Source organism: Vulpes vulpes, chromosome 4, assembly GCF_048418805.1.
Source record: "Vulpes vulpes isolate BD-2025 chromosome 4, VulVul3, whole genome shotgun sequence".
NCBI classification, from domain to species: Eukaryota; Metazoa; Chordata; class Mammalia; order Carnivora; family Canidae; genus Vulpes; species Vulpes vulpes.
Genome location: NC_132783.1, coordinates 3,062,733 through 3,076,668, shown reverse-complemented (window position 1 = coordinate 3,076,668; position 13,936 = coordinate 3,062,733). Strand labels below are relative to the sequence as shown.

The window sequence follows — 13,936 nt, the reverse complement described above, 5'->3', positions numbered from 1 at the left end:
CTACTCACAAGCACACTGAGCGCCCTTACTCGGAACTACTGCTGCGCCTTTGAGTGTTCCCATTCCAATCTGAGACCACAACTTAAATAAAAGGCTCCTGAATGACTCCTATCAATCCTTTTCACCCAGGACTGAACACTCAAAAAGCAACAGCCCGTCTGAACCTCAACAGCTAAGTGCCAGACAGCCCCCCATCCTCAAAGTACCAGTTTATCCTACTTTGTCACCCTCGACGTTGCCACTACGCACATCCCTAGTTCATCCTGGGCTCCAGGTGCATTCCACTCTAACTCGGACAACCTGCCAACCGCACTGAGTATGGTTATTTACGGCCACAACACACGAGTTTGCCCAGATATTCCTTCAACAGGTCCCGAGAACTCGGCAGCACGAAACCCAAATCTAAAATCATTGTTTCCATACGTCACTGAAGAAAATGAACGTGTTTTTTAAAAATCCCATAGCAGCTGCAAACCCTTTAGGAATTCCTAGTTAAACTGCAAGATACGCTCTCAACCGTTTCGCCACAACAACATCTCAACTGAGAAAGTTGCTTCTCTCTATAAACCACCTCTGTTTACCAAGCATCAGAGCACCTCCCCAGGATGTGAGCGGCAGCGGGGAGGGCATGTTGCAATCCACGAGGTGCTAAGGTCCACACTCCACTGTGAGGAAATACCTTCAGTGATTAAAGATAAACAGCACCTGCGAGCTTTGCAAAGGCATCCCTCAGCTGCAGCCACACACTTTTCTAGGGGCTGGATGGGAGGGGAGAGAGGAGGGACTGAAATACCACAGTGGATTACAACTGGGACAATGGGAGCCCTGACGGATGGACGATGGGAACGGGCAAAGGGAATGTATGTTTTACCCCCGCTGGGAACTCTGGCATCATTACCACTTAGCCATTCTGAAGCTAAAACCCAAGAATAAACTATTACAAGAGTTTTAGCTCTTTTCCTTTTCCTTAGCATCCAGAAGATTTTGTGGGGCTCTGATATGTCACATTTCTCTGCATTAATATGTGAATGCTGACCCCTGACACTCCTATTTACGATTTTATATCCACAGGTGCTGAACTCTCTTTAAAAAACAAATAAAGCTCAAAAGGCCTGAAATATTTTCTGTAAGATATGTTAAAAAAAAAAAGAAAGAAAACACACAACAACTCTACAATAAGGTAAGACTGAATTGCAGTCGTTTCTTTCCTATTACAAATCATCTCTGGACTCTTTCAACCGGAAATAAGAAAATGCTTTCCAAAGGAATTAGAAATTAGAAGTTTATTACAACATAGCTGTGATCTCAACGGCCTTTGGAAAACAGGTTTTATCTAATAATAGAATCAGATGGCTATGAAATAACAAATATTCAAAACATGCAACCATTTACCTGTCTGCAATCAATACAGAGGTACAGGTTCTACTTTATGGAAAATGCAAGGCAGTTGTTGTTCACCTTGTGCACAGGTCAAAGTCATCCCTGAAAGAAAACATTCTACTGCCAGAAATGAAGGAAACATTCAGGAGCATTCAGAAGCAAACACACACCAAAAAAATGCATGATGACACTCTTCAGGGGGACAGACGATTAGCAAAACTAGACTTGACTGTCGGCAGCAGAAGTCAAAGGTAGAAATTTCATCGTATGACCAGAGCGGCAACAGTAAGGAACTCGTAAGTTTGTCATATTGGTCGGCCTGGTTCAAAGATTAGGAGCAAGGTTCTTAGTTTACAAACATGACTGACTCTAGCGATTTAAGCTGTTGAAACAGAAGCTGTCTAGCTGTCTTAGGCCGAAGCCCCCTTCCCTAAGGTCTGCACTGAGCACACGGATGCATTACCTTAGCTGGCCACGGGTTTTGTGTGGATGTGTGGGGGGGGGGGGCGTGGGGGGTTCTCGTGAAGATGCTAGGTGGCTCGGCTAAATGGCAGAGAAGGGTTGCTGCTAATCAACACGTACGTCATAACTTGAAACAATGCCTAGTTTATCAGAATCTCTTGATAGAGAATGACCTACAGAGTTCAGGTGCCCAGTCAACTTACATTCCTCCCCTGGGTTTATTTCTGTGGTTCGAATAATTGCCACCTACATCCTGCACAGACTTCAGGCCCTACTGCCACTGTGACAAAGGTGAAACATGAGGTGGTGATAAAAAAAAAAAAAAAAAAAAGATGGGGAAAGGAGGCCAGAGGCAGATGAGGCCAGGACACAGCAAAGTGAGGACCCTATTATCAGATAGCGGGGCCAGGCAAGGACCAGCGCTCCATGGGAGACCACGTATCTTCATTTTGGCTCCTGCTCATACTGATCCTATAACCTACAGGAAAGTCAAGTGGATGAGGACTGCTCCTTGGCAGAGCATGGTTATTTCTAAATCCCAGCTGCTCACACAACCTCTTCAAGAAGGAACACATCAGGCAGGTGAAGGCCGGGTGATGTCGCCGAGAGCGCAGAATCTGGAGCCCAACCGTTCTAGCTACGTAGAAACACAGACCATAGCTACGAGCATCTCGGCGTAGGGCGGCCGCTATGCCAGAGGTAAATCAAAATGACCAAGAACGCCATGAAGGGCAGTCTTCAGACCATTTCAGCACACACGTATAATGAAAACGGATAGGACTGCTCACTGTCTAAACAAATGCTATAAGGTGACTGTCGAGGCAAGTCCATTTTGATGCATTTTCTACAGTTGGCCAGGTCAGCAGGTTGTTATTACCATGTTACACAGATGACTGGATTAGTCAGGGTAATTTAACCTGTGGGAAGTGGCAACTCACAGGCCTGAGGTTTTTACGACCACTCAAACTTGCACCCACTGCCACCCCAGCCACTCTATCACCAACTGACACACATTTTACAAATAAAGCCACACAGGTCTGTGAAACACAAAGCTCAGGAAAGGTAAAAAGAACTATAATCTTGTTCAAGAAAGTGAATTTCCCACTTTCACAGTGTGAGCAGGTACCGATTAACCAGACTCCTACGAACTTCCTCTTGAGGACCAGATGAAAAGAAGGAAAGTCATGCCTGTAAGCTACGTCGCCAGATACACAACCTCTAAAAACTAACAGTGTTCACCCTAGACTGCAAAGACCAACACCAGTGACTAGAGTTGACACTGTTATGGTTTTTTTTTTTTTTTTGAAGCTGTATTTTTAAGGAAACACAATTATCATTTGCTCTAAAATGGGTTATAATAAGATTCAGGTGCTATATTAAACCATATTAGATTAAGAGATTTTTTTTTTTGGTCAACCTTTTCTGTTTATACATATTACGTATATAGAAAGAAATCCAAATCTGTGCTACAGAAATGCTCACATATGTACAAGGAATATATGAATAAGGATGTTCATTGCTGTAACGTTTAATTGGCAGAAGAAATGACAACAGTGTCCATCGATAGAGGATCGTTTACTGAATGATGGAACATTTATATTATGGAACGCTATATAACAGTTAAAAAGAATCGATTGAATATCTGTATGTCATGACTTGGACAGATCTCCAAAATATATCATATGGAAAAAGTGAATCTCAGAACCATATGTACGATTCCATTTATGTAGGAAAAAGCTAACATGTGATGATGTACAATATATAGTATATATGTGAGGAATAGAAGGTCTGGAGAGAGATATTATAAACCATAGTAACTTCTGGGGGGCGGGTAACATGGAGGAGAAGAATCAAGCCCCTTCTTAAACGACCTGCATTTAGCAATTCATTCGACAAATATTTTGAGGTCCTCCTGTGTGCAGGTAGGGCTTTTTCTAGTCACGATGACATGAAGATGAATAAAGACACAAAATCTCTGTCCTCACTAACTAGTATTTTATTTCTATATTGTTTACAAGTGTCATAATTTAAGGAAGCGCCTGGGTGGCTCAGTAAGTTAAGCGTCTGCCTTTGGCTCAGGTCATGATCCCAAGGTCCTGGGATCGATCCCCATGTCAGGTTCCCTGATCACTGGGGAGCCTGCTTCTCCCTCTCCCTCTGCCTGATGCTCTGCCTCCGTGGGCTTGCGCTCTCTCTGTCAAACAAATAAAATCCTTAAAAAAAAAAAAAACAGATGTCATTGGGTGTCTGGGTGGCAAGGTCAGTTAAGTGCCCAACTCTTGATTTCAGCTCAGGTCATGATCTCAGGGTCATGAGATCCAGTCCCATGTCAGGCTCCATGCTCAGTGTGGCATCTGCTTAAGATTCTCTCTCTCCCTCCCCCTCTGCCCCTCCCCACCATGCTCTCCCTCAAACAAATAAATCTTTAAAAAAAAAATGTCATAACCCCTTCTCCAATACTTAACCAACTGAACAACTTTTGCTGGAGCATTTTTACTCATCAAGACAGCCCATCTCATCTGTGAACAGGTTTAATTTTCATATAATTGTTTTTTTTTTAAGTATTAAACCAAACCTGGCTCCTAATAACTGCCAACCACTGATCCTAACTTTATCCCCTTGAGGCCATAAAGAGCACATCTAATCCTTTCTTCACTTGACAGCCCTTCAAATATTTTAAGAAAGCAATCATACCCTCTAAGTCAGACTAAACACCTCCAGGTCTTCCAACTGTTTTTTGTATGATATGGTTTCAAGTCCTTGCACCTTCCTGCCTGCTTCTTTCTAAATGTTCCCTTCTTTGTCTAATTTCCTCTAAAAGCTTGATGTCAAGCCGTGATCATGGTGCTACAAGTGTCACCTAGTTAAAAAAAAGGGGGGGGGAGATGATCATCTGCCTCATTTTTAATAACCTTACTCTTATTCTCCACCACACCAATGAACCCACTCCCCACACAAAGAGATTTCATTTGAAAAATAATGAAATAAATTAATAGAAAACAATGCAAGAAAACCATAGCTACAGAAAGCTTGCAAGAAGATACAAAGCATTTAGCACTCTAGGATTTTCCGAAATGTTAGTTTATTAATGACTTCCATCAACGTGCTCTCATAAAACCGCAAAACCATTTCATACAGCTAGCCTGAACCCTGAACGCATGCCCTGCAGGGTGCACCCAGTGAGAGCAAGGATGCCCCTTTCACCAGGATATGCCCAGTGCCTAGAAATCAGGTCCAATATGCAGCAGTTGCTCAAAACCTAGTCGTTAGAAGTTGGCTTATGTGTGAGTGAAAGAAGCCTCCAGCCAATCAACTTTAAGTCTGCACTTGGGCAGGAGGCAACCAATTAAGTGATAGGCCAATAGTTCATAAAAATAGGCCTAGCATTTGTGTAGTGCCCCAGAGCGGACATGTGGCACAGAGGCCCTTTACCTCCTTCCAGGGTACCCTGGGCTACACCTCCTCCTTTCTCTGCTCCTTCAGTAGCAAGAGTGGGTTTGAAAAGCTGTGGGCACAGCCACATTGTGTGTCTTCCCCATCCTAGGGGAGCTCCTTATTAAAGCAGAGTTTCTCAACAGCAGCAACACTGACAACCTGGACCAGGCACTACGGACACACCATAAGCTTTTAGCCTTACTCCTGGCTTCTGCCCACTGGAACAGCAGTAGCATCCCCCCCGTTGTGATGACCAAAAACGTCTCCCGACATCGCCAAATGTTCCTGGGGGCGGATGGGAGCAAAATCTCCACCGATTGAAAATCACTGATTTTAAGGAATCCTAGAGTAATAAATCCATCCAATGGCAGTAGCAATAATTCAGAAAGCATGAAAATATTCTAGGAATATGATTTTTTCCATATACAAACACTACTGCCATCAACTCCTACAAAACACGTATTTGAGTTTTCATAAGGTCTGAAGGTTGAGACTAAAAGCCCACTTTACCTCTATGAGCTCCCAAGACGCCAGGACAGCGTTTGCCACAAATGAGCAAAACGATCATTTCTCTTGTTTCTCCCGCTTGCCATCCATTCCAGGTGAGGCCTCCAAAATCTCCGTCCCCTTTTGCCTCTCCTACCTTAACACAAGTTCCTTAAAGCCCTCTCCTGGGTACCAGTCCCTTTAGATTCACTCTCAATCACTGAGCTGCTTTCAGCATCTAACAAACAATCAAAGAAAGAAAAATAACCAACCACTGTGAGAATAAAGGGCACTAGCAGAGCTTGTCTTTTAGAGCCAGGCAATCCTTTTGAGTCAGGGTTACAACCCAGGCTGAATCTGCACAAACAGACTCACAGCACTTCAGCCTTTTCCTTTGAAGGGAAAGGAGCCTCTGCCCAGACATGAGTTTTCTGGAGGTGATGAAAGATATTGTGAGAGGGGAGAAGAGATGTGCAGTAATGTATCCTAATAGCGTCTTCACAGGTCCACGTACATGATTACACAGCTGAGGGCTGCAGAGTCCACAACACGACACCTGACACAACCAGGGGCTACCCAACAGGATGGAGACTTAAGGAACGGGAAAGGAAATTCTGGAGGTGGTTACTCAAAAAAATTAAATATCTCACTTCCGTTTTCTACAGTGGTTAAGCCATTCATTGCTAAGGAGGGTGAATGTTAGTTATTTGTATTTTAAAAGATTCTACTTTCCCAGAAAGGTCATTCCAACCAATGGGAGGTCCAATATAATTAAAAAGAAGTGTCTAAACTACTCTTTAAGGAATCACTTTGCTTTTGTCAGAGGAAGTACCGCAAGCCTTTGGAGATTTTATTAAATTCCCCCAAGAATAGTATGCACAGCTTGCCTTAAAAAAACCCCGAACCATAGGAGTAATTTCCTTTCTTCATGCACGTGTGTATGTGGCCCTAAGGGAACGCTGCGCTTCTTTCCCAAAAGGAGCTGCTTATCCACAACTCAAAAGCTCCTCAACTAACAGATGGAACAGCCAGGTAGACTTAAGGGGGGGGGGGGTGCCCCTTCTCTGATCCATTGAATGAAACTCTATGATCTTTAAGTATTTATTATACAGCTGGCTCACAACTCCATCCTCTGAGTAATTTTATCCAACCTTATTTGTTTAGTTCTTTAGATTTTCCTAGGTTTAAACAAAAGGGTTTTTTGTTTTGTTTTGAAGTTAGGAGAATTAATCAGTTCTCAATGATAGCTGATTTTCCAGGAGCTACATTTCCAACTTACAAACATGAATAATGAATTTCTGGAATGTGTCTGTCTGAAAAGCATGCTGTATTTTTAATGAAAGTTAATTTGGGGGATCCTACAACTTTGGAGCAGTCATCTGTAAATCGGCTTTGTTAAAAAACGAAAAGCAGAAACCAATGCCAACTTAGTTTGAAACAACAGGAAAGTAAGGCATATTATTTTATTTAAAATATGAGAAAAATAAAATAAAATATCATGAGAAGGGGACATAACGCAGCCTGAAGCTGTTGACAATCACTGGCATCAAGCCTAATGCTGATTAAAAAACAAACAAACAAATAAAAACTGGGTATCCCCTTAAACCTAGCTAGAATAATACTGAAAACCCTACAGAGAATATACTCGGTCTTGGAAGCAAGAGTGTGATTTAGCATTTGAACTTGTACGAAGCACTGTGGACTATGCAGCGATACCGTCGAATGAATGAATGAATTAAAATTTTAAAATTCAGCGTATCCTCCATTATCTGTACCAATGACAAGTAAATTGTATACAACATCAAATCCACAATGAATCCAGAATAACTGGCATCTTCCCCAATAGTTTCATTAGTTATGGGAGGAGGAAGCCCTGAAATTAAATTTCTCTTCTTATTGCTTCTTCCCACTCTTCGGCAAAGGTGCTAAAGGTCAGTGAGAAGACCAAAAGGTCGGCAGCAGGAGGGAAAGGAAAAACAGAGCAAGCAGCTACAGGGCCTGAAAACTGGATAAACAGCCTCCGATTAATAAGAGTGAAAAAGCGCAAAGCTATTGGGGAGAGTTAAAAGGCAGATATTATAAAAATCGTGGGACCGAGTTTGAAACAGTTTCCTCTTTATGAGATTTTGATGTTTGATTGATTTCACAGTTGTCTATGATGAGTCACGTGGAAAAGATGACGGAATTTAGCCAGCCTAAGCTTCGGAACACAGGACTGTTAATTAACAAACACAGAACGCGAATCACAAATAAAATTCCACGGCAGTAAGAAACCCGTAAGTACTTAAATCTGTCCGAGAACTACTATGTGATGTGCAAAATGATTTATTATACTAGATTCCTGGTGTGGCAGCCAGCACTCCTATGAGAAAGAGGGCGACCCCTCTGCCCAATCTCAATCAATGGAAGAGCAAGGTCAGGAAACCTCTTTTTTCTTTCTTTTTTTTTTTATTGGAGTTCAATTTGCCAACATAGGAAACCTCTTTAATTAACAGGTGGCCACTGGTCTCAGATGTTTATAAAATAACTCTATATAACTCGCTTTTAATGTTTAAAATTCTCACCTCTCTTCTTATAAAAATGTCCGTAGACTATATACACCTGGACTGTTTGCTTTCCTCGTATCAGGTAGCCCAAACCTACAAAGATTCTAAAAACTTGCCCTTATAATTCTAAAGAGTCGGGATGGAAAGTATCGAATATACTACCTGCCTGAAAACTCAAGCTTTCCCTGGGAAGGAACTCAGCCTGAAGAGCATTTTGTAGATTATGATTAATGATTAGCTAAATGTGCTTCTACTTTTCTGATCTCTAGCTGCTCAGTACTAAATAAAATGCACCACCACCGAAGAACATAAATAATTAAATATGTATCGGAGCTTTTAAAAAAAATGCTTTTTAAGAATTAGAAGACAACACGTGTAAAGCAGAGAGAAATGAAATTCCAGAAAGTTTTTCACGAACCTAAGGCATACCCTGTGCGGGCTATGGAAGGCTTTTTCAAGAAGCAACTGTCAATCCTATCGCCCAGGATAGCACTAGAACAAGACAAGCCAATGAAAAGGCTCCTACGAAAGATTTAGAAATGGTCTGACGTGATAAGCCTGCCCAAAAACCTGGATACAGAGCCAGTAATTTACCTTCAACAGGATAAGAAATGGGAAACCAGACTCATTTATAAGGAGGGTTAGCCCTGAGCTGGTATGTTGACATTCCCTGGATCTGTTCCAGGAATGGATGAGAAAATTTTGGCCAGCTTGCTCTTCTCTCCAATACTCAAGTAGTTAATAAGTTTATTATCAATTGAATTTTTACGTGATAAAACGCTTGAGAGCAAGAACCACACAGATTCATGCAGTCTGTAAACTCTGCATAAGTTAGGCGCACTCCGAAAGTCAGGAGGGCACCCAGAGAGTGAAAAGGTCACGAAAACGCAGGCCTGAACCAGGCCAAACCAGGCCAAACCAGGCGGCCACCATCTCGAGGTTCTGAAGACCTCACTGCCCCGCTTCCTGGCGTGCCTCTGTCAAGTCCACCTGTGCTTGCCTTGAAAACGACGCTGTCCGCTGGAGTTTACCTTGCATTTCAGCCAGGCCTCCAGTTCCGCGTACATGAACAATGCCTCTTGTTGCCACAAGTAATAAAAAATATTTTAGGAAAAGACACCCCTTCAACTGAGACTGTCTAAGAGGTGAAATCAAGAGTTCTCACCAACAGTTCTTTGAGAGGCAATCTCTTCTTGGTGAACAAAGTGCAAGTCTGTTGGGGGGGGGGGGCGGGATGGGTAAAGGGTCATCTGACCGACTACATGTCCAGAAAGTACCTTTTCCCACGGGAGGTACTACAGCTTCAAACCCAGGCCTTTTTAAGCTCCCGGCTCTCTTAAGACGGCCACTAGGAATCCACACAGACCCCAGGCTTCTTCCAGCAGCCTAGAAGCAGGGAAGATTTCTATTTCACTTCACCTGCCCTACTTCTTGTTTGCTTGTTTGCTGTCATCCGTGCCTATGCTTGTAAATTAGGTAAGAAAAGAAATCCAGGGGATCCCTGGGTGGCTCAGCGGTTTAGCACCTGCCTTTGGCCCAGGGCACCATCCTGGAGTCCTGAGATCGAGTCCCGTGTCAGGCTCCTGGCATGGAGCCTGTTTCTCCCTCTGCCTGTGTCTCTGACTCTCTCTCTCTATCATGAATAAATAAATAAAATCTTAAAAAAAAGAAAAGAAATCCAAAGGCGCACAGAACTGATTAGACCGCCTTCTTAACCCAAACCAGACAGAAAAAGGACGAATCAATATTTAGTACTTAGGACACACTGGCCCCAAGAAGGTAAACAATAGCCATAAAACAGAAAAGAATCCTATTCGTCTTTATTTTTATTATCACCATTATTGTGTGGCTCTGCCTGATTATTGCGTTTCTTTAGGGTTTCCCAGATAGCCCAATCCGACAACCCAGTGGAGTTGTTCTGTGCCCCAACCATGACCCAGCAGCCAATGCAAGGAAACAAGGTCCACGTTATCTTTGCAACTAACTCCTGCTTCCAAGATGTGATCTACACGGGCTAAGTGAAGGCCCTCTCGTTTCAGGAACCAACGTGAATATTTCAAGTACTTATTTTAATTTTTATTTTTTATTTATGATAGTCACACAGAGAGAGAGAGAGAGGCAGAGACACAGGCAGAGGGAGAAGCAGGCTCCATGCACCGGGAGCCCGACATGGGATTCGATCCCGGGTCTCCAGGATCGCGCCCTGGGCCAAAGGCAGGCGCCAAACCGCTGCGCCACCCAGGGATCCCCCAAGTACTTATTTTTAAGGGAAAAATAGCTTGTGGAGAACGGTGCGATCTTCCTCCCTGTTTGTGGCACGCAGAATCCCGTGCAACTCTTGGCTTTAGGGCGAAGTCCGTTTATTTTCATCACACCCGTCACCCGTAGTTCCCACCGACGGCGGCGGGAGGTGTGAGCGCGCCAAGCACAAGTGGCAGCTGGAACGCGCTCCCGCTCCGTACCTGGCCGGGCCCTCTATCGGCGTGAACACTGCGCTAACTTATTGTCACAAAATTGCTATTTTTCAGGCAATCGTTCTCCAAGTGTGCTGTTCACTTGCTGGGCCGGGACCCACTCGGAGCCACAGCCTGGGGCGCCTCCACTCTGCAGAGGGGCGCTCTGGCCCGGCGGGCTCCCTGCGTCCAGGTAACGTCGGGCTCCCCAGCGCCCTCCACCTGCCCCCTCCCGAGCCCGCGGGGCGCCCGAGGTCACCCACGCGGGGCGCGAAAACTTTGCGGCCGCGCCCCCGGCTGCAGGCGCCCGCGCTCCAGGGAAGGGCCCGGGCTTTTGTTCCGACCTGGCCGGGCCGGCGGGGCACACGGGCCGCGGGGCTGCACCCCGGAGGTCGGGGGACACTGCGCGGCCCCGAGGCGTGGAGCCTGGCGGAGAAGAGGAGGAGGAGGAGGAGGAGGAGCGGGAGGAGCGGGGCCGCCTGTTTTGACGCAGCGCGCGCGGCCGGGGCGCACGGGCACAGGGCGGGGAGCGCGCGGGCACGATCCCGCCGCGGTCCCGGGGTCGCCGAGAACCCCCCGGGGGCGCGGGAGCAGGGCCGGGCCCCCGCCGGGGCGACGCAGGGTCGGTGCGCCGGGACCCCCTCCCCGCCTCGCCAGCCTTCCCCCGCCGGAGCCCGCCTGTGCCTCGCGCTCGGGGCGGGATGGGGGGCGCGGGGGTTGGGGGGCAGGGCCCCGGGGCGCAGCGCCTCCGCCCCCCAGCCGGGCGCCCCCGGCCCCGGCCGCGCCGCCCGCGGACAAAGCGCCGCCCGCTGCCCCCACCCCTGCGGCCGCGCGCCCGGGAGGGCGGGGGGCGGAGGGAAGGTGCCGCCGGCGGGACCGCGAGGAGGCGAGGAGGCGAGGGCGCTCGGAGCCCAAGATAAACAAATTGTTCCTCTTCACGTGCGGGGTGGGCGGGGTGGGGGCGGGCGAGCGCCGCGGCCTCCCCTCCTCCCCTCCTCCCGGTCCCTCCGCCCCCTCCCCCCTCCCCTCCGCCGGCTCTTTGTCACCGAGCGCCCGGCCAACGCCGAGGACCCCGGGCCGGGCTGCGCGCCGCTGGGGGCGGGGGCGGGGGGCGCGCGGGGGACGGAGCAGCGCTGCGCCCGGGCAGCCCGAGCCCGCGGCGGGGGAGGCCGCGCCCCCCGCCCCCCGCCCCCCGCCCCCAAAGCCGGAGACGCGGCGAGCGGAGATAAGAGAAAGGATCGTCCCCCTCCCCCCTCCCTCCGCGGGCTGCGAGGGGAACTGCCCCTTCCTCCCCGAGCGCCGAGGCCATTGGCTGCGCCTCCGCCGCGCACCCACCCACCCACCATTTAAGCCTCTTTCGGCGGCCGGTCGCCTTCCACTGCCCCGGGCGCGGGAGGCCGGGCTGCGGGCGGGCGGGGGCGCGGGCGCGGGGCGCGGGGCCGGCCGAGGCCGCTCCACCTGCCGGGCGCGCCCCGGACCCCGCGCCCCCGCCCCGCGCGCCCCCGCCCCGCCCCCGCCCCGCGCGCGTCGCACCCACCGCAAAGTTCATTCACAAACTCCCAGACTTTCCCAGCCCGCGGGGGGCGCGCGGGGCCTGCGCTCCCCCCGCCGCCCCGACCTGGCGCGGCGGCCCGAGGGGTGGGCGAAGGGGGCCGGGTCCGGGGAGGCGAGGCGGGCCGGCGCGGGGTGGGGAGCGCCGGCGGGAGAGGAGGAGCGAGCTTCCGACTCCGGGTTCGCTCGCCCGCAAACCCGCGTCCAAGAAAGGGAACGGGGGTGGGGTGGGGGGAAACTTTTCCTGCGCCTCGGCCGCCGCTGCTCCGGGCTCCCTCCGCCCCTCGCGGCCGTGGCCGGCCCGCGCCCTGTCGCCCCCTGGCCCCGAGTCCGACAACCCCGACACGCCGACAGGTAGCGGCGACCGCGGCTCCCCGCCCGGGAAAGTTGGGCGGCCCCGCGCCCCCGCGCCCCGCGCCCGCGCCCGCGCCCGGTGCGCCCTCACCATGATCAGCGTGTGGTTCCTCTGCTCCGCCGAGGCCGCCTCCGCATCTTGCTGGGGTTTGCTCTGCAGCGGCTGCTTGCCCGCGCCGGCGCCCGACTTCTTGGCCCTCTGCTCCAGGGTGCGCTGGTACAGGCTCACGGTGTCCCGGCGCTCCAGCTCCAGCTGCTCCACCTGAGCCTGCTGGTACCTGTTCTCGCAGTTGACGTGGTGCCGCCGGCAGCCCTCGATGCGCTGGCGGAGCCGCTCCACCACGGTGCTGTGCTTGGGCACGGCCGCCGAGCCGCCGCCGGGGCCGCCGGGGCCCCCGGAGCCGCCGCCGGCCGCGGGGTGGTTGCCGCTCGGCGCGGCGGGAGCACCGTTGGGAGGATTATTCACCCCGATCCCGGCCGCGCCGAGGCCGCCGCTCAGGCTACTGCTGATGCAGATACTACTGCCATTCGCGGCGGCGGCGGGGGCTGCGAAATCCCCCATCCTGCTCCCCGGGCACACTATTTTGGAAGAACTTTTTTTTTTTTTTTTAAATCCACCCCCCTATCAGCCTCCTCCTTGGGTCCAAGAATTAAAATAGTTTAAGTGGAACGCGGGGGAGACGCAAGCACATGGATGGAAACAGCAATCCCGACGGGGAGGGAGAAAAAAAAAAAAAGAGCGGGGATGGCGGGGGGGGGGGAGAGAAAAGGTTTGGGGGGGTGGGTTTTTTTGTTGTTGTTGTTGTTGTTTCCCTTTTTTTTTTTTAAACTGTAAAGCTCGAGGGGGGAAAGAAAAAAAAAAGGAGGGAGAGCAGGGGTGTTCTCAGAATACCATCAGACACCCATCAACAAAAAGAATCGCAACAAACTGAGCCGGCAGCAAAACCGGGTTGCGACTCAAGGGGAGATCCGCTCGCCTCCCGCTTTCTTTTTATAATCCATTATTTTCTAATAGGTTCCAGGAGGTTTCCGGTGGCTGCAAGCCTCGTTCTCCCTACGTGCCGACAAAATGCGCCCCATGGACACACACACGAGCATAAGCCTCCGGTGCGGACCCGCGCGCACGCACTCACTCCGCCCCGCCTCGGCCGCGGCAAGCCTGCTTATTGCATTTTCCTTCCACAAAAAAGTTTTGGTGTTTATGCCGCCCCGTGTTCTCAAAGTACTTTGGCTGCTCAGTTGCATTTCGCAGGAGCCTAGATCCCGAGT

The 13,936-nt window shown here is 49.8% G+C and overlaps 1 protein-coding gene across 3 annotated transcripts in view; it reads right to left on the bottom strand.

The window, feature by feature from the left end:
- Positions 1-13,688, bottom strand: part of MAML3 (mastermind like transcriptional coactivator 3) — a 407,787-nt gene extending 394,099 nt beyond the window's left edge. For all 3 annotated transcript variants that reach the window (XM_072755217.1, XM_072755218.1, XM_072755219.1), the window contains exon 1: positions 12,759-13,688. In XM_072755217.1, the coding sequence (XP_072611318.1) occupies positions 12,759-13,229 (471 nt within the window). In that variant the 5' untranslated portion in view covers positions 13,230-13,688. The remainder of the gene's footprint in view (positions 1-12,758) is intronic.
- Positions 13,689-13,936: the final 248 nt, after the last annotated feature.